At 44.9% G+C, this 19,737-nt stretch overlaps 2 protein-coding genes, 1 non-coding gene and 1 pseudogene across 4 annotated transcripts; 3 read left to right on the top strand and 1 right to left on the bottom strand.

The window, feature by feature from the left end:
• The first annotated feature begins 2,290 nt into the window (after positions 1–2,290).
• LOC127219898 (U6 spliceosomal RNA) lies at positions 2,291–2,393 on the top strand. Its single transcript, XR_007834325.1, has one exon. It is a non-coding gene; the product is annotated as a U6 spliceosomal RNA (small nuclear RNA).
• A 274-nt stretch (positions 2,394–2,667) lies between these two features.
• Positions 2,668–7,885, bottom strand: Tmem199 (transmembrane protein 199). Its single transcript, XM_051179859.1, has 6 exons — positions 7,632–7,885; positions 6,246–6,319; positions 5,375–5,464; positions 4,335–4,377; positions 4,014–4,126; positions 2,668–3,535 (listed from the first exon to the last, which is right to left on the bottom strand). Exons 1-6 carry the CDS (start codon positions 7,840–7,842, stop codon positions 3,440–3,442), a joined length of 627 nt encoding a protein of 208 aa, XP_051035816.1. The 5' UTR covers positions 7,843–7,885; the 3' UTR covers positions 2,668–3,439.
• Positions 7,886–7,976: 91 nt separating this feature from the next.
• Positions 7,977–19,267, top strand: Poldip2 (DNA polymerase delta interacting protein 2). Of its 2 annotated transcripts, XM_051179852.1 has the most exons (12): positions 7,977–8,217; positions 9,844–9,925; positions 11,775–11,872; positions 13,147–13,243; positions 13,405–13,480; positions 13,693–13,800; positions 14,209–14,345; positions 15,098–15,124; positions 15,327–15,452; positions 17,691–17,770; positions 18,289–18,399; positions 18,906–19,267. In XM_051179852.1, exons 1-12 carry the CDS (start codon positions 8,057–8,059, stop codon positions 18,949–18,951), a joined length of 1,149 nt encoding a protein of 382 aa, XP_051035809.1. In that variant the 5' UTR covers positions 7,977–8,056; the 3' UTR covers positions 18,952–19,267. The 2 variants fall into 2 exon arrangements, with proteins under 2 accessions (XP_051035809.1, XP_051035810.1); XM_051179853.1 differs by having other exon boundaries at positions 18,289–19,267.
• On the top strand, positions 8,833–8,921 carry LOC127219880 (uncharacterized; annotated as a pseudogene).
• Positions 19,268–19,737: the final 470 nt, after the last annotated feature.

Below are 19,737 nucleotides of genomic sequence, written 5' to 3'. Positions count from 1 at the left end.
GGTTTTTTTTTTTTTTTTTTTGATAAAGGGTTTCTCTGTGTAGCCTTGGAGCTCTCCTGGAACTAGGTCTTGTGGACCAGGCTGATCTTGAACTCACAGAGATCTGCCTGCCTCTGCCTCCCGAGTGCGGGGATTAAAGGTTTGTACCACAATCACCTGGCTGGATCACTCCTAATTTAGGTGTAGAGCTTGTAAGAGTTTGGCTCTGGTTCTTGTAGCCTACTCCGTCTCTCCTGGGATGGAGCACTTAAAAGAACCCCTGCTTCTTTTTACATTGGGGGTGTTCTCAAACAAGAGTTTAGCTCTGAGACCCATCCCTGCACTCCCAACCTCCAGCACCGTAGCTGAAGGTCCTGTGCAGTGACTAGAGCCTAGCTCCTACTACCCAGCACCCTAGTAATTTTTAGGGCATATGGCATTGTTTCATCAAGATTACTGTCAAGGTAAGGGACCATGTTGTCCACCTATACTTCCAAGCTTGGGTCCCCTACTCCGATTATCTTAGTTGATGATCTCTTTCCTCTGAAGGGGTGGCCACCAGTCTGAGGGCCCTGCCAGGACCTTGCCCATGTGCCAGGGGTAGGCACTGCTCCTATGATGGAGCGGTGGGAGACCCACCCTTTCATGGTTCAGGGCCCCATTGCTTGATTTCCTGCCACCTGGACAAATTAATCAGAACTGTGGATTTGAAGAGGGAGTGATATTAAATTTACAGAAATAGAAGCCTGGGTCTTAGTTTGATTGAATTTTCCCAAAGATCAGATTGGCCTCTGATGTGTGCTGTGGGGACAACCTGACAGATCTGGGGGGATGGGGTGTAGTAGCCTTGGGTTTTTGTATCACTGTCATCTGTAATAGCAACTAATCTGCAAATAAAACAAAACTCTTTAATCTGGATTGCTGTATTGCAAATGAATGGGACTGAGGCTTGCCTGCTTGGGAAGTTTATCTCCCACTACCAAATCCTTAAATAGGGCCAGGTGCCACAGACTCTCGGTAGGAATCATATCCAGAATTCTGCTAGGATTAGAGTGGTTAATTAAAGGCTCAGTGTTCTCACAGGCTCTGGAGACACTGAAGCTAGCTTGCACTCCAGGATGTTCTAATTATCTCCAATGCTGAGTGGCTTTGGAAAGAAAAGCATGGAGTCTGCAATCAGTCTGTGTTGGATTCAAACCCTAGTTCTGTTGTGTGACTACAACTCTGAAATTCTGTCTGCAAAGCAGGCATAGAAACACTTCCTATCTTGGGAAAAATCTAGGTAAAGAACTTCATGTGATGACACATGATAAAAACTCAATAAATGCTAGTTCCCTCCACTCCATACAGGAAGTCACGAGAAACTGGTAAGGACCAAACTTCCTGTCCCTCTGCCAAGCACCTCCTGGATCCTGAGTGCTTTGGGTAAAATGTGGCAGAGAGGATGTGGCTGATAGTTCTCTTTCCTGTGCTGTGACCTGGCCACCTAATTCCCTACACTCTCTCTGCCTGTGCAGATGGAAAGGTCCTTGAAGCTTGCTTCTTATTACACACAAGGCATGTGTTAGCTCTTATCTTTATTATCTCCAGATTTAGCATGGTGCCTGGCCCAGAAAACTACTGTTTGTAAGAGCTTGATGCCACTGAAGTTTATTGGCCTGTGTGGAGGAACTGGGATCTAGTGGAGAATTTCTCTCAACAAAGGACCTCAAGTTTACTGTGAGATATCCTAGGCTGGTCAAAGTCTGTTGGACGAGATTCTGCTTAAGTCAAACCTCTAACATTTGGTAGGCTTTCAGCTTAGATTCAGGTACTTAAGGATTTCTAGGCAGCCTGGTTCTAGAGAACCAAACCATAGAGTCCTGTTGTTACCATCATCCCTCCATCCCCATACTCTATGACCCAACTTTTAACAGTCCCAGATATCAGAAACACTGAAAATGCCACTTTTGTTTTCCTTCAGTTGATACTTCTCCCTACTAACAGGCAGTGGTAAACACAATTGACAAAATGTCTACTGATCTAGTAAGAATATGAGACAAGCTTGGAAAAACACAGATGATCCAGAAAGATGGCTCAGTAGATAAAAGCATCTGCAGTCCAAGCCTGATGAGCAGAATCCACAGAGTTGGATGATGCTGTTTACCTATAATCCTAGCACTTCTAGAAAGAAGAGATAGGAAAAGGTAGCCTGGAGTATGCAGTGCAATAACATAAACAAGAGACCCACATGAAAACTCTCCGTACATGCGGACCTATACTCGTGACATATTCACATGGAAAATAAATTTTAAAAAACTTGAGGAGAAAACCACTATTGGAGCACATATACTAAAATTGGAATGATACAGAGAAGATTAGCATGGCCCCTGAGCAAGGATGACATGCAAATTCGTGAAGCATTCCATATTATTAAAAAAAAAAAAAAAAAAAAAAAAAAAGAACAGAGAGGCTTGGGCACCTGAGTGATGGTTCAGTGGTTTATAGCTCTTGCAAAGAATGGAGGTTCAGTTCCCAGTACCCACAGAGTCGCTTAATTCTAGCTCCTCTTCTCATCCCCACAGGCTCCTGCATGCATATATGGATGCATACACATGAAAGGAAGGAAGGAAATCTGGCATGCCAAGTAGACTTCAAATACCTGTCATGATGGCATATGCCTGAATCCTAGGACTCAGGAGGAAGAGGTGAAGGACTGCTATGAGTTCAAGGTCAGCCAGAGCCATATAGCAAGACCCTGTCACAAACAGAAGGGCAGATATTGTGGGATTCTTAGAATTACTTAAATTACCTAAAATAAAAATACACTGAACACAAAAATCATTTATTGGATAAATAACATTTTTTTAAGTGCCTTAAACAGATTCTCTGACTTATCTATGTTCGGAAAAGTATAACAACACAGAGAAGGACAATATAGACATCTTTGGCTCCATTTAACAGAAGGACCATAGATACCATGTCCTTTTCTAGAAAAAGTTAGCCGCCTGGATTCTAGTTCCACCATCTTATATCAACCAGTTTTTCTCTTACTTGATGCCTGTTTTCTAACTAGTTCTTCTCAGGTTCATGTGTTCTGCTTCCTTAGGATCTTCTGCTCTCAGTTACACGTCTTGTGCCAAGATACAGGGATGAAAGATGGTAACTGATTTATGAACTTGGGCCAGTTTAAGGCAATACAGCCCAGACTCAGCAGACTCTAGAATGCAAATGTGCGATGGATTCAGGAGCAGCTACTGAGACCAGTTCTTTCAGTTTTAAAGAAACATTGCTGTCTGAATTTCTTCTATTCTTCTCCGAGGAGATTGACAGCAAACATGGCTGTCCAAAGAACTTGACCTGGTCCTCTGACTAACTGGAGCTGAGTCCAAAGAGCTTCATGGTTGACAGAGAGTCAGTGAAGGGCAATAGAGTCTGGGGCTCCCCAACCTTCTTCCAAACTTTGATGGTGAAGCACCAGTTACAGCTCACCCAGTTCACCTTCCATCGCCCTCACCATGATGTACAGCTCTGCCAAACCTACCACTGAGGCGACGATCAATGCAGCCAGCACTCTCTGCCAATGGGAAGAGCCAAGTGTAGAAGATGCAGGTCAACACTAAAATCTGCAGCCTTCAGTACCTCTATTAAGGATGGAGATCTCTACTCCAGTCCTTAAGTCAGCAGTTCTCAACCTGTCAGCTGAGACCCCCTTTGGGGGTTGCATATCAGATATTTTGCACATCAAATATTTACATTATGATTCATAACAGTAGCAACATGATAGATATGAAATAGCAATGAAAATAATTTTTGGTTGTGGGTCATTACAAAAGATCTCAGCATTAAGAAGGTTGAGAACCTCTTCCTTTAAGTTGTTGGGGAAAGGTAGCTCTTGGGATTACTACTCACTCCCATGACTACTGGAAAGCTAAATGTGTCCCCTGTTTATTGCATAAATATACGCAATTGATAACCTGTGAATTTTCACACACATTCCCCTTTTCCCATCAACCCCAACAAAGGACACTTTGTCCTGCTCAGTGCCCACTCACCGAGGCCATTTCTGTGAAGATATACTGGCTTCCTAGGTAAGTGCAGACAAAGGCAGCTGCCACTGTGACAATAAAGTTGAAGATGGTAACGACCAGAGCCTTCACTGATCTCACTTTGGAAAGCAGTTCAGAGAAGAAACATTTAGGTTAGCATTCTCAGGTAGACCTTATTACCTCATAGCTGCCTCCACCATTTATTAGGTTTTTCTCAGAGACCAAGACTGAATATCTTAGCCTTGATCCAAGAATAGTACAGTAGGAAGAAATGCTATGATCAGTCCCAAACATGGGCTTGAGCAGCCTTGATTCCTGGTACCTCACCTTGTTTTCCCAGGTCACTGAAAGTTCCCCCACGCTGTGCATCCTGGGAAAACAAAACAAAATCCAAATGGTTTCAGAATGAAAACAGTTCAGAAATGTCTCTTTGCCAGTCTGGCATCAGCCCTTTCTACTCCTCAACAGATTAATTCTGCCCTCTCCAAGGATTCTTTTGCCTGGACTTGTATGATGCTTTCTAGATGATAAAGAGGAGGATCTAAGCTCCTAGGACTCTTCCGCTTCCCTACTTTATAGCAGAAACATGCCAAAGGAGTCCAGTCAGGAAAAAAAAGGCTTCAGGTGCACCTGTAATCCCAACATTGGGGAGACTGGATAAGAGGATCGAGAATCCATGATCTGTCTGGGCCACAGAGATCTTTCCCTGAATAAAGAAAAAGCTCCAAGGCTCACCTCCACTCTGTGATTTTTAAGAATCGGTTACCATCAGGCCGGGCTGTGGTGGTGCCTTTAGTCCCAGCTCTGGGGAGGCAGAGGCAGGTGGATCTCTGTGAGTTTGAGGCCAGCTTGGTCTACAGAGTAAGTTCCAGGACAGCCAAGGCTACACAGAGAAACTTTCTTGAAAACCAACCAACCAAACAAACAAAAAAATCAGTTATCATCTCAGCCCAGAGTCTCAGAGAACACACTGCAGATTATGTTTAATTTGGATAGAACACAGAGGTTTTTTTTTTTTTTTGCTTGTTTTTGTTTTAGAGACAGGGTTTCCAGGGTTTTTCTGTGTAATAGCCCTGGCTGGGATTAAAGGCATGCACCAATGTGCAGCCTGGCAAAACACAGAGGCCTTATGGTTCTAGAACAGTATATAAATTGAGTTTGATTTCCCATGTTTTTCTTTTTTCTTTTCTTTTTTCTTTTTTGTTGACATAGGATCTCACTATATAGTTCTGGCTGGCTTCACACTCAGCCACTTGCCCCTGAATCAGGAGTACTGGAATTAAAGGTTTGCGCCACTATACTCTGCTACTTTTGTTTTTAAAATTAAAACTCTGATACAAGTCATATACCAAGGAGTAGGCCCTTACCTGACAAGTGACATTTCGAGTGATCCTCTTGTATTCTTCATTGGCTAGTTGGATCTTAATCTTCTCTAGTCGGGCAACTAGCTCTGGATTCTAAAGCGAAAACAACCACATGAGAAGAATGACATTCTTCTATATATTTCTTGCTACAGAATATGTCCTAATCATTGATTCCAAAGTGCAATGTACTGCAAGGGGAGCTGGAACATGTGCATACTGATTTTACCTCCACTGCTTTGAAAAATGGGTTACTGGGCCTCAGTTTTCCAATGTTGTTAGACTTCCTTCCCTGACTTTAGATTCCAAAGATGAGTGCACTCACATGTACAGTCTCACAGCACTCACTCAAATGCACAGTGTCATTTTATTTTTTTCAAGGCAGGGATTTTTATCTGTGTAGTCTGGCTACACACTGAAACTCACTCTGTAGAATTCAGAAATCTGCCCACCTCTACCTCCAGAGTGCTGGGATTTAAGATGTGCACCACCATCATCACCACCCATTCCCCCAATTTTTTCATCCTTTGTACATGTGCACACACAAGCCATGCATATGTGGAGGTAAAGGACAACCTTTAGGAGTTACCTCTTTCCCTCCACCATGTGGGTCCTTAGGATTGAAGCCAGGCTGCCACACCTGGTAGCAAGTTCCCCCAACTCTTTATGCTATCTCACTGTCCCCTAAATTTTATTTATTCTTTTTTTTTTTTTTTTTTTGGTGCTAGGCATTAAACTTGTCAAGTACTCTTCCATTAAGTCACCTTCCAGCTATTCCAAATAATTAAAATATATGATTTCAAACCTGAAAGTTGATTAATAAGATCCACACCCAACTCAGCACGTACCTACTCTCACAAATATATCCCTTACATACCCGAGGAGGTTTCACAACCTCTGGAAGGTAGATTTCACTGCCTTTGAGGAGTTCATGAAGATATAGGCTGGAATCTGGGAAGAAAAAAGTTCCACATAATAACCTATGATGCTGAGGAGGGAAGACTAAGATCATAGGAGGGGGTAGCCCTAATTTTTACCCAAATAAAATATGGCCATCCCTGTTAACCCATCCCTAGGACATATATTCCCACATACATACATACATACATACATATATATTACACACACACACACACACACACACACACACACATATATGTATATATTCTTGTATAAACCAGGCTAACCTGACTCTTGAATGCACCACCACACCCAGCCACCTTTTTTTCTTTTTGGACAGGGTCTTATGTACCCTCATCTAGACCTAAACTTACAATCCTCCAGCCTCAGCCCAAGTGCTAGGATATCAGGTCTGTGCCACGACTAGCTTTGTCACCATGTCATCATTTTCTTTCTCTCTTTTTATTCATTCAGTTTTCTTTTTACTCAAAATTATTTTCAACCAAGAATTATTTAGGACACTTCCATCTAAATAGTTCCTAGTGCTACATAGGTGACTGTCAGTCTTCAATTACCCTGCCAATGGGAGGTTATTTCTGTGGAAATAATTAATCTGTCCAAGATAGGATTGGGTCGTTGTGATGCTAAACACTCAGAGGACACTGTATTAGATAGAGGATCTTTTTCTAAGGCCCTCAAGTCCTAATAGTTGAATATCTACTCTTTGCACTTCTGGCTAGAATATGTTAACTGTGACAATGCATGTTACATGCCAGTTTATCCTATTCCCTTCCTCAATAGATAAGGAAACAGGTTCAAAGAGGAGAAATGACTTCTTTGAAAGGACTAGAACTAGATGTAAATAGAACTAGTTAGTTGCTTTTTTATTTCTTTTCTCCTGTTTTTTTTTTTTTTTTTTTTTTTTTTTTTTTGTTATTCTATTTCCCTACCCTCACCCCTAAACAGGGTCTGGGGCGGGGATCAGAATTCTCTACGCTTGCCTTTGACATGTAAGGAAAATAACTATTCCCAAACAGAAGTCGCTACATTAAATGTCCCTAAAATGGAGAAGCTCAACATGGTAGATAATACCGGGCTAGAATCCCGAATTCCTTAAAGTCAGGTGATCTTAGGTGGACCTAAAAGAGGACACTCAACAAAATCTGCACAAACACGTTTTGTCACATACGAAGAATTCCCACGGAACTTAAGATGGTAGTGGTGAACCTGGGGTTTATGAAGAGGGTTTTAGACTGATTAAATGACAACTTGGCAGGCACGCGAGAGTGATAGGGGGTAAAAAGGCCTCAGGAGGGACTAGCTGTGAAAATGAGGCGGCGACTCTTGATTGGGGAACGCTCACTTCTTTCTCTCAGGTGCTGATGTAGTTCTCGGATCAGACGGAAGGGAATCAGGCGAAGGGGGCCCGTGGCGCTATCACTGCTCGTGCGTTTCTTCTCCAGAGCAGCCTCGAGTTGGGAACGCAGCTTCCGGGGCAGCTGCTCCCGTTCCAGTTCTCCGCCAGGGCCCAAAGCGCGAACCAGTCGTTCACCACCAAGCAAGGAAGACGCCATTTCTAATTCACGTTCTGGTCAGGTGATCCCAGACTGGGACTTCCGCTCACCTGCGCCGGATGTTGCTAGCTGGAGGATCCCGCGCGGGCGCGGGGGGCGGGCCTTAGAGCAAGGGGCGGGGCCTAGGCGCGGGGCAGTGTGGGGCGGGGGCGGGACGCCGCCCCGCCGCGGGTCGGGCCCTGTGTCAGCAGCCGAGCGGGCGCTCGGGCGGGACATGGCAGGCTGTGTGGCCCGACGGGCCCTGGCCGTGGGCAGCCGCTGGTGGTCACGGTCGCTGGCCACGGCCCGAGGGTCGAGGCCGCTGTGTGCGGTCGGTGGAGCAGGGGCCCTTCCGCTGGTGGCTACAGCGACGACGCGAAGGCATCTGTCGTCCCGGTGAGGGACGGAGCCAGGGGGCCAGGGAGCCGGGCCCAGAATTTGGGAATCATGTACCTAGCCACTAAGGAGGCCAGGGGGCCTGACTGTCTGTGGGCAACAGGAGTGTCACCTGAGAAAGGGTCCAGTAGGGAGCCGACATGCGCTGCTTGGGACATGTGCCAGGAGCAGACGGGGGAGCACGGGCCCCGGCAGTGCAGGGCAGCTCCGGGCAGCTCCGAGGGAGAACAAGTAACGCTTCTTCAGCGAATCTGCCTCCCTTGCTGGGCTTCCCAGCACCTGTAGTGGGCTGCCATTTAGTACAGCTACAGGGATTTTGACTTTGACCCTCGGTCCCTATAGGGTCATGGCTTCTCTCAGAAAGATGCTATTAAGTGGGAAACAAGTCGATTTAAGTGTCTACCTTTGTGGGTCCTGGGTTTCCATGTGACCTTGGGGAGAATGATTTTGCCTATGTGACTTGGTTTGAAAGAGGGTTCCAGGCTTGGGGATGGTGTAAACAAAGCATTTTAGGGACCAGACAGGATTTGATCGAGTTGGGTATGAAGTGAACATTTTCAAAAGAAAATCACAGTGCTTTGACGGGTCCATAGAAAAATGAATCCTATTTAAAAAGGTAATTGACAGGTACAAAAATAAATCCTCTTTTGCAACTCAGAACTCATTGTTCAGTATGAGTTTTGATCCATACAAGAAGGATTATAAAACAGCACAAAAGGATTATGGTATGGTGAGGTTGGTTCTAACCTATAATTTAAAGGTATAGGTAATAATAATAATAACTAATGATGAAAAAAAAAGGTAATTGATAGGACTGACCTGATAGTGGCTGAGAGAGGTATTTGCTATGTAAGACTTAAATAATTCTTGTGGGGGGGGAATGTAAAGAGACTGCAGTATACTGTGTGCTGTTCCTTTGGGAATCTAGAGATGTTAAATCTTGAGGTCATAGTGAAGTCTTGTAGTTTAGAGGGTAGATAGATGATGTGTAGAATTGGGAGAGTCATACTGTGTAGCCAGGTTGACCCAGAACTTGTGATTTTCCAGCCTCAGCCTCAAGAGCCCTGAGATCACAGACTTGTGGAACCATGTTCTATTCAGAACAATTTTCAAAGTAGCAAATGACAGGTTTAAGGACACTGCAAGGAAGCGATGGGTAAGAGCAGAAACAGAAGAGCTGCTTGCCCCAGAATAAATGTTTTTTGAGCACCTCTTACATACTAGGCATTGCTCTCAGGGAACGAATAGTCTCTCATGGACACCAGTAACTGAAGTGCAGAACTGGACGAACAGTTAAAATGCTGTGGGAGGCCGGAGGCGTAGGTGAAGATGTACATTTAAATAGGATTTGCAGGCATGACCTTGGAAATGCCAAGTAAAGATAGGAGGGAGTAAATTTGGAGTAGTTAGATCTAATACTGGGAGACTGGGGAAGTCTTCACCAAATAGAGGCCTTTGGCAGGGTTGTAAAGGAATAAAAGCAGCATCCTTGGCCTTTGCTGTCATTGCCCTGGCCCTTCTGTGCCCTGGCACCTCAGTGTGATAGGGGTTTTTTGTTAGTTTTTTTTTTTTGATGAAGGACTGTTACCTTTTCAGCATTTCACTTGCTTATTCTTTCCCAACTAGAAACCGTGCTGAGGGCAAAGTGTTGGAGACAGTTGGTGTGTTTGAGGTGCCAAAACAAAATGGAAAATATGAGACTGGGCAGGTAGGTATTATGCTGGGTCAGCTCTCATTTTCATGGAATATTGTATTTCTGAGTGGAGCCAAATTGTGTCACAATACTGAATCTCAGTGGTATTTTCTTTTCTTGTCCCCTTCCCCATAGTACTAGAGATGGGTGTTGTACATCTTCGTGTTTGGTGTTAGACCAAGATCATAAGTTTTGTTTTTGTTTTGAAGGTCGTTATTCTATAACCCAGGCTGATCTTGAACTTGCAGTCCTATCTTAATTTACAGAACCCCGAGGTTGCAGATGCTGAGCTCAGAATCAAAATGAGCTAGGCAGTGTTAGTGCACAACTTCAATCAGCACTCAGGAGGCAGAGGCAGGTGGATCTCTGTGAGTTCAAGGCCAGCCCTTGGACTATAGAGAGAGTGCCAGGATAGGCTCCAAAGCTACAGAGAAACCCTGTTTCAAAAAACCAAAATAAATAAATAGATAAAAATGTTTTTACATTATAATGATTCATCTAGAGAGAGACATAGAGAGAATGCATCATTACATGGAGAGTGAAGGACAACTTGTGAAAACTGGTTCTCTCCTCCCACCATGTGGGCCTTGGATCAAACTCGGGTCATTAGGTTTGGAGCTTTATCCAGTGAATCATCCAACTGGCCCAAAAGATATTTTACATTTATTTATTTATTTAGTGTACATGCCTGTGTATTAGTGCATGTGCATACCATGTGTGCATTAGGTTCACAGATTTCTTAAGATGAGATTTCTGGAGACAGATGTACAGTAGCAGCTAATCCCATTGCTCCAGAAGCAGGAGGAGAGGAAACACTTCAATTTTGAGGCCTAATATAGTGATACTATTTGAAAATTCAATAAGAGGCCAATGATATGGCTCAACTGGTAAAGGCACTTGCTGAGGAGGCCTAGAGGAGGAGAGAACTGATTCCACAGAATCATCCTTTGACCTCCACACACCATGGCACTTGTACCCATTTACACCTTCCCCAAATAATAGTAGTTATTATTATTACTATTATTATTATTTAAAAAGGTTTTTGTTAAAAATACAAATCAGGTCAGGGATGTTGTTTAGTTGCTAGAGTGCCTGGCATGCTTGAAGCCCTGGTTTCCGTTCTCCTGCTACATAAACTGGATGTAGTGGCATACTGCTATAACCCTAACACTTGGGAAGTGGAGGTGGGAGCATCAGGGCTGGGAGGTCATTGTTAGCTACCTAGCAAGACTGAAGCCAGACTGGCAATCAAAAATTCAAAAGCCTTTGAAACAAAAGGTCTGTTGTAAGTAGTGGAAGCTGTTTATTTATTTGTATGCCTAAAATTTATCAGGTGGTATGCATTAGTATTTTTTTCTGTCCTGGAATTTATAGCTCCAAGAAAATGATAGAAATATGGTCAGAAGGGGCTAGAGAGATGGACTAGCAGTTAAGAGTACTTACTGTTTTTCCAGAGGACCTGCCTATAGCTACTGCTCCAGGGAGTTCAATGCCTCTGGCTTCCTTGGGTTCCTGCACTCATATGTACATACTCACATACAGATACATACACATAATTAAAAGTAAAATAAATCTTTAAAAAAGACAAAGAAATACAATCAGTGGGTCCATACTGGATAAGAGGAGGGCAGGCCAAGGTAAGTTCCCTAAAGGTCAAACAAAGTACCTTGAAGGGTAAATGGGGTCAGCTTAGTGATGAGTCATGAGCATACATACTGTAGTTGTTTGAGTTAAGTACAGAGTTTGAAGGGAAAGCTGGTAAGATTGTGCCACAGTTGCCTGCACCCATGCTGCTTCATGGTCAGGTCTCACCTGGATGGATTTGCTGGACAACAGGCTCAGTGAGGTCTTTCTCTCTTCCTAGCTGTTTCTTCATAGCGTTTTTGGCTACCGAGGGGTCGTCCTGTTTCCCTGGCAGGCCAGACTGTATGACCGGGATGTGGCTTCTGCGGCTCCAGAAAAGTAAGTTTTCCCGTCATGTCTTATGGTGTCCTTGGATGGCATGACTTGAGGCAGAATAACTCAGTTGGGGCCTCAGGTGAAAACAGCATCTCTGGATGGGGGATGGGACGGGGTGGGGGTGCATGGGAAGATGGGAGGGAGAAAGAACTTGGATCAATATGTAAAGTAAGAAAAAAATATTTAAAAAAGAAACTCCCTGAAAGCTAAAATGGGATTTCCAGATAAATCAGGTGATGAAAAAAAGAAAAAGAAAAAAGAAAAAGAAAAACAAAGAAGCAAAGAAAACAGCATCCCAACCATGGCCAGGTGGTGGTGGCACACACCTTTAATCCTAGCATTCAGGCAGTAAGGCTGGTGGATTTCCAAGTTTGAGGCCAGCCTGGTCTACATAGTGAGTTCCAGGATAGTCAAGGCAACACAGAAACCTTGTCTCAAAAAAAAAAAAAAAAAAAAAAAAAAAAAAAAAACCCAAACAGGTATGGTAGTGCACACTTTTAGTCCCAGCAGGAGGCAGGAGGATCTCTGTGAGTTCAAGGCCAGCATAGTCTACATACTGAGTTCCAGGACAGCCAAGGCTATGTAGAGAGACCCTGTTTCAAAAAAAAAAAATTAAATAAATAAATAAAAGAAAATAAAAATAAAAGAAATAACCCCAGAGTATTTCTCTGGCACTCATACCCACGGAGACAAAAGTGCTTAATACTAAGTATATTGAATATCTTTCAGCCTCCTAAATGGACTCCTAATGCTCTTCCTTTTTATTATTCATTTGCTTGTTTGTTCATGTTTGTTTTTTGAGACTTGGTTTCTTAGATCAAGTTGACCTTGAATTCACAGAGATCTGTCTGTCTCTATCTCCTAAGTGCTGGGATTAAAGGCATGTGCCACCACTGCCTGACAAGATTTTATTTTAGTCTTTATTTTATTTAGTCTTTCCATTAATCTCACATCATCACTGGAGTACATTACAAGAAGGGAGCTCCACTGAGTGACAGCCCTGGGGTGGGAAAAGCACCAGGCCCTTGTGCCCTTGAGGACTCAGATAGCAACTGGACTCTTTTGTCATGGCCCTTATCTAGGAGATGCCCAGAGAGTGATAAGTATGGACTCTTCAGGTCCATTGTTTCCTCACTGGAGGTGGTGTTGAGCAGGTGCCAACCTGTGCCAAGGCACCTTCAGATCACGAACCAGCCCATTTAGGAGAGGATTGTAGTTAGCTGAGGTACAGCTTCTACTTCTCTGGGGTGATCTGGGCTGCTTCTCCTACCCCACAGAGCAGAGAACCCTGCTGGCCATGGCTCTAAGGAGGTGAAAGGCAAAACTCACACTTACTATCAGGTGCTGATTGATGCCCGCGACTGCCCACATATAGTAAGTAAGCAAAGTGCTTGGGCCTGGGATCCTCTCCACGGGAAAGGTTTGCACTCATTTAGGGACAAAGGGGTCAGGCAGAGCTCAGGTCAACCCTGGGCCTCAAGGCCTCTCTGGACTAGGTAGTGACTAAGAAACCTTTGAATCACCTTCTGCTTTAGTCTCAGAGATCTCAGACAGAAGCTGTGACCTTCTTGGCTAACCATGATGACAGCCGGGCTCTCTATGCCATCCCAGGTAAGGAGTTAGCATCCAAATGGTTCCTGGAGTGCAGGGGTCTGGTGTGTCTCAGAGAGAGGAATCTGATGTTCTGTCATCTGCTGGGAGGGATCATGGTACCTAGAACTGTGGTGCCAGGGTCACCTACCTTAAGCAAGGCCAGAAGGTATTTCCTCTCCATCTCGTTCCTCTGCTCTGTGAGTCTTACTAGCCCTGCCTCCCTGTGCCAGGCTTGGACTATGTCAGCCATGAAGACATCCTCCCTTACACCTCTACGGACCAGGTTCCCATCCAACACGAGCTCTTTGAAAGATTTCTTCTCTATGACCAGACAAAAGGTAATGTCTCAGAAAGGGAAGTAGGAAGAGGAAGGCCCTTTAAGCAGAGTATCAGAAATAACTGGCAGCTAGGTCTAGTCCCATAGCCCTTCTCAATTTCCCCTTACCCAGTGTAGTTGATGTCTACTGTTTCCTTATACTAGTAGAAACAGAGGCTGGGGTGATGAGAAGCAATTACAATTGCTAGGTAGTAACAACTAGAGGTCTGAAAACCAGGGCTCTTAACTCTCAGTCCTTTCCCATGGCACCATGCCCCTCCGGACTTTCTGCACCTTCTTCCAGCCTTGCTTTTGCTGTATGTATCTATCTCATTCCCTTGTGCATAACTGGGAAGGGGTTACTGGGAGGGAGTTGGAGAATGGGTGCTGGGCCTAGGAGTCTGGTCTGCACTAACTTGTTCTCTTCTAGCACCCCCTTTTGTGGCTCGAGAAACGCTTCGGGCCTGGCAGGAGAAGAATCACCCCTGGCTAGAGCTCTCTGATGTCCATCGGGAAACAACTGAGAACATCCGTGTCACAGTCATCCCTTTCTATATGGGCATGAGGGTATGTGCTAGCCTGAGCTTCTTCCTGCAAGACTAGGCCCCAGATTCTGTGTGGTATCCCTGATGTGAGTGTTGGGATGGGGGTGGGAGTGTATCTGATCCTAAACCCTACCCTGTGGTTCTGCTGTCAAGTGCTCATGTATGGGATGGGGTTGAGTAGCCTCTTGATAATGGCCAGCACTGTGACTTAGAGCAGGAAACCACAGACCAGGAAGTAGTCCTTCATGCCATCCTCATTCTCCCTTCAGGTAGAGCTTCCTTCTTGGGGGGGGGGGGACACACACACACACACACACACACACACACACACACACACACACACTTGCCTAAATCAGTGTGTGCAGTAGCCAGATATTTATTGATCTGTGTCTTGCCTCACTCCAAACTAGGCCTGCAGATTCAAGTATAAATGGAGGACTTCTTGCCTATTAGGACTCAGTCATAGGGGATGTCAGCATCCATCAAGCATGGTGGTCGTAAGAGGGCTGTCAGGAGAATGACAGGGGCCCCCGGTGGCAGTGATGGGTCAGAGCTGGCAGGGAGACTGATGAGAACAGAGTGCTGTAGTGGATTTCTGTTGGTTTTAACAGGATTGGAGAGGGGGCAGAGCAGGAAGGATGTGGGAGGCTGCTGGCCATAGATGTATCACATTCATCATTGGGTCCCAGACAGTCACAGCTTCCAGGAATACTTATTTGAGATGTGTTGATTGGAACAGACTTAGTCTCATCCTCAACCCTTTTCCCCCTCCAGGAAGCCCAGAATTCCCACGTCTATTGGGTGAGTGTCTTCCCTTGGTGGGAGCTCAAGAAGAGACTGGGGGAGGAGGTGTGGAGACAGTGTTTGTCTCTTGGCCAGGATGGATGCAGCCATCCACACTGTAAAATGTAGATGTCATCCTTTGTTGCTGTTTACTCTCTGTGGAATTCTGATTGGGCTGGCCCAAGAGTTATTCCTCAAACATGAATTCTTTCCCTCACAGTGGCGTTACTGTATACGCTTGGAGAATTTGGACAGTGATGTGGTACAGCTTCGGGAGCGGCACTGGCGGATATTCAGTCTCTCAGGCACTTTGGAGACAGTTCGAGGACGAGGAGTGGTGGGCAGGGTGAGCATCATTGGGCCACTATGGCCTAGTTGCTGGTCCTGTTAGCAGGCCTAGGGATTTGGGTATGTTTCTTCTTCTCTGGTTATGAACAGAGTGACACACTGGGTTCTCTGATTAGAAATCTTTCAACAGCCTTGTGGGGTAGCTTGTCTGTTGTCTCTTCACAGATGAAGAGTGAGACTTAGAAGCTAATTAATAAGGGTCAGGGGAAGTAGCTCTTGGTAGTGCCTGCCTGGCAACATGAATTGGACCCCAATACTGCATAAACTAAGCATGGTTTTATGTGCCTATAATCTTAGTACTTGGAAAGTTTAGGGTCATCCTTGACTGCCTGGGATACAGGAATCCTTGTGTTGAAACAGGTGCCTCTAGGAATGTGGTCCTCTACCAGAGCAGCAAGTGTTCTGTAACTGCTGAGCTCTCTTTCCAGCCCCAAAGCTCATGTACTTACTGTTAAGCAGCATGTCTCATTAGTCTTCCCACCCTGCTCCAACACTTGGGGTCAAACTGAAAGCTTTGGCAAAACCTTAGGCAAAACACTCTAGTTACATCAGACCCAGATGGCATGTCTTTTAAAACCCTGAATTTGTGGGAAATAGAGTCAGAAGGACCGGAATTTAAGGCCATATTTAGGCTACATAGAAAGTTTGAAGCCAGCCTGGGTTACATGAGACCCTGAGATATATATATATATATTATGGGCTGATTATCTGGTCAAGTTGAGATTTTTAAGAACTTCAATTTTAATTTGTAATAAAAAGTTTACAACTTGATTTTTTTCAAGAAAAAAGTCAACAAACTGCAAGCACCTGTTAATAAAGGTCTTAAATGATAATAATAAAAAAAAATATGGGCTGATAAGGTGGCTCCGTGGGTAAAGGTGCTTGATGCCAAGCCTGCTGACCTGAGTTTGATCCCTGGAACTGACATGATGGAAGGTGTGTACTGACTCCCTAAAGTTATTTTCTAACTTCCTAACTTCCACACATAAGACAAGTCCCACGCATGCGCACACACATATATATATACACACACACAATTAAACATTCCCCCCACCCCCAATAACAAAAGAAGCACTTTCTGATTTTGGGACATGTACCAACTATATCGTGTCTCTTTTTGCATTCATCCATCTAGTGTTTCTTAAAGAGATTTGATTTTATTTTCCTTGCCTATCCTACCCTGTCTCTTGAGAGATTAAGTCACAAATAGTACTAGTGTTATCCAGCACCATTTTTAGAAGACATTTGGGGAAATGGGGTGAAGAGTAAATAGGGTTTGGACTGTGTATGTGGCACACACCTGTAGTCTAGTACCCTGGTAATGCATGGGAATTAAGATTCACTGGACTCAGTATAGGTTAAATGAGGTTTATTCAGGGAGAATTCACTTACACATGAAATAGATGACCATCTCAGGTTCCGGTTCCATGGATGTCAGATGCTCTCCGCAACCTGACCAGGAAACAAGAGAGGGAGCTGAGGTCTGGGACCCCAGACCATTGGGTGTGGTCAGTGCAACAGGTATGGGCAGGGTGGATATCTCAATACACCCAGGGAGTTGAAGCAGGGTTATTGTGAGTTTGAGGCCAAGTTGGGCTCATGTACATCTTTGAAAACCAGAAAATCCTAAGTAAGGGCTTGCCTTCAAATTCCAGCTATATACTGAATAACTATATAATTTTTGTTTTGTTTTTTGTTTTTGGAGACGAAGTTTCTCTGTAACCCTGGCAATTCTGGAACTTACTTTGTAGAGCAGGCTAGTCTCAAATTAAGAGATCCACCACCCTCTGCTTTCCTAGTGCTGGAATTGAAAGTGTGTGCCCCACTCCTGGCGTGGGCAAATTATGTAACCCAAATCTGTTTCTTGCTGCTAAAGTAGGGATCACACATAGTACTTCATGTCACTAAGAGAATCAACATTGCAGGCAGAAGCCCTGCTGTTGTTTCTGGCACTTGTTCATGTGAGTGAATGCAGGTAGAGATGTTTTCAGAAAGTCTGCCTAGCATCCTTCCTTCAGTGCCCCCACCCAGTTTGTTTTTCCTAGAGATAGAAAATAAGATGCTCAGGCCACTGCCCACGATGTGGGATGAAGTACTGAAAGATGGTCATTGTAGATGTGTCTGCTGTTGTGGCTGCTTAGGTGGAAGGAGTCGTCAGTCAGTATTTGGCAGCCCCAGGGTGGAAGAAATGTATTTCAGGGGCTTGGCCTGACCCATCTTGCCTGAATTCTTTTAGGAACCAGTGTTATCCAAGGAGCAGCCTGCATTCCAGTATAGCAGCCATGTCTCCCTGCAAGCTTCCAGTGGGCACATGTGGTGAGTGAGTGTATCCTGGAGTATATGCTGCTCAACTCCACAGACAGCTGCCAGTGAGAACTGGGACTCAGGGTGGAGTTGTATACCTGTAATCATAGCACTTGGGAGACTGAGGCAGATTTATGAGACCCTATTTCCATTCATGCCAACACAACAAAGGGAGAACTCTGAGCAAGCTAAGCAGAGTGAGGTTCTGAGATGGGCACAGATAGCTGTTATTCATTGCTGTGGGACTATGGTTTTTATGGCTATGAGTTCCTTACAATTTGTGGGACTGTACTGAATTGCTCATGTAGTTGGGTTTTCCCCTTAATCTTGAGTAAGGTGGGCTGCTCATAGCATGAACTATATAACATGGGACTCTTGGCTCTTCGCTTTTCCTGTCATGAGCCAGGCAGATGACAAGCCCATCTTCCTCATGCACTGTGACTCTGGATCAGAGGACATGGGTGCACACAGATCAAGAGGACTTTCAGTGCGGCCCTTTCTCCCTCTAAAGCGGCTTCTCCAATCCATAGGGGCACATTTCGTTTTGAGAGACCCGATGGCTCCCACTTTGATGTCCGGATCCCACCATTCTCCTTGGAAAGCAATAAAGATGAGAAGACACCACCCTCAGGCCTTCACTGGTAGGCCAGCTGAGGTCCTTGAATGCCCAAGTTGGGCCCCTCAGAATAGCTCTTTACCCATAATTGCTGCAGAACTTTAAGTCTCTCCCTGCTATGGGCTACAATGGGCCTCTTAATTTTGGGATTCTTTGTTTGGAGGGAGACTGTAACTTTTCTTGGAAGACCCATCTAAGACTCCTCCAAGGTCAGCCCCTGCCCACACCATGTTCCAGCAAAGCTGTCAGATTACTATGTTCAGTTGTTACAGGTTGTCTGGAATGTGAGCTGTGGTCAATAAACCAGTGCTCATTTGGCCACACTGGCCATTTTGTCCCCAGGGTCTCAGGCTCCCTTGTTGACCCCGTGGGAACTCTTGGTTGCTTTCCTGCAGAGTCCCTTCTAGGGAGCTGCTGCCTCTGCTAGAATGTGTCTTCCTCAGAGACTGGACATCTCCAGGGGACACTGGCTAACAGTGGGCTGTGCTATACTGGACTAAGTTCTCAGTGTCTTCTTTACCCTCCATCCAGTACAGAGGAGGCCAGGAGGCCAGCATTTAGGGTTCAAGTGGCCTGAGTATAAACACTGATTAGCCACCAGCATCTCTGGCTTCACTAAGCTTGGAGAAGGGTGAGGCAAAACCAGTCATGTTTCTCAGAGCTGTGAGCATTGAGCAAAAGTCTGTTAGACATCCAGACCACAAGTATAGGAATTCAGCCAAGAAGCAGCTTAAGTTATGGACAGTGACCAAGCCAAGCCGCTTTCCGAGCTTCTGTCAGATCAACAGGAGGAAGAATTAAGCTGCATTTTGCCCCAGTTCTCAGGGTTCCTTCACCACCTGTCACTGTTAGAGGTCCTTTCATTCTTGCATTATTAAATCTCAGTTCCAGTCCTTGTGAGTATTGTTCTTAGTCTTCCACCAGGGGGAGTGTGGGTTTGTAGGACAACAGAGGAATGAGTCTTTTAACCTTTCTAGAATACAAGGTTATGGAGGGAACGGAAATACAAGAACTGAGCCCACAGCTGTGAGCTGGCCAGGCTCTACTCACTGGAAACATGGCTCAGCACCATTGCAGTGTAACACAATTTTATTAGAAGTTAGTGTTAATTCTATTACTTAGGGGAAACAACCAAGGATTGCAAGTATGCAGTAAAAGACAGTCTTTTATGCCAGGACCTGTGCTACCCTTTAGGCAGACCAGTCACATCAATTCCAAGTACAGCAGAGCCTGTAAATTCATCCTGCCAAGAGCTACTGTAGGAACAGGCCTGGGAAATCCCACAAACCCCTAAACCTTAAAGTCCAAGCAAAAACACTCAGATCACTTCAGTGTTAGTGTTTTCCTTAAACCAAGGAGAGAG

This window comes from Phodopus roborovskii, unplaced genomic scaffold (genome assembly GCF_943737965.1).
Source record: "Phodopus roborovskii unplaced genomic scaffold, PHOROB, whole genome shotgun sequence".
Classification (NCBI taxonomy): domain Eukaryota; kingdom Metazoa; phylum Chordata; class Mammalia; order Rodentia; family Cricetidae; genus Phodopus; species Phodopus roborovskii.
The sequence above is the reverse complement of the archived record's forward strand: the minus strand, read 5'-3'. Positions and strand labels throughout refer to the sequence as shown.

Bases quoted from the DNA above. Each gene is read 5' to 3' on its own strand.
- Tmem199 (XM_051179859.1), bottom strand. From the start codon at position 7,842: ATGGCGTCTTCCTTGCTTGGTGGTGAACGACTGGTTCGCGCTTTGGGC. The intron at 4,127-4,334 runs GTGAGGTACCAG...TGCTTTCCAAAG, and splicing joins CAGTGACCTGGGAAAACAAG to TGAGATCAGTGAAGGCTCTG. The intron at 3,536-4,013 runs GTGAGTGGGCAC...TCCCATTGGCAG, and splicing joins TCTTCACAGAAATGGCCTCG to AGAGTGCTGGCTGCATTGAT.
- Poldip2 (XM_051179852.1), top strand. From the start codon at position 8,057: ATGGCAGGCTGTGTGGCCCGACGGGCCCTGGCCGTGGGCAGCCGCTGG. The intron at 8,218-9,843 runs GTGAGGGACGGA...TTTCCCAACTAG, and splicing joins CGAAGGCATCTGTCGTCCCG to AAACCGTGCTGAGGGCAAAG. The intron at 13,801-14,208 runs GTAATGTCTCAG...GTTCTCTTCTAG, and splicing joins TCTCTATGACCAGACAAAAG to CACCCCCTTTTGTGGCTCGA.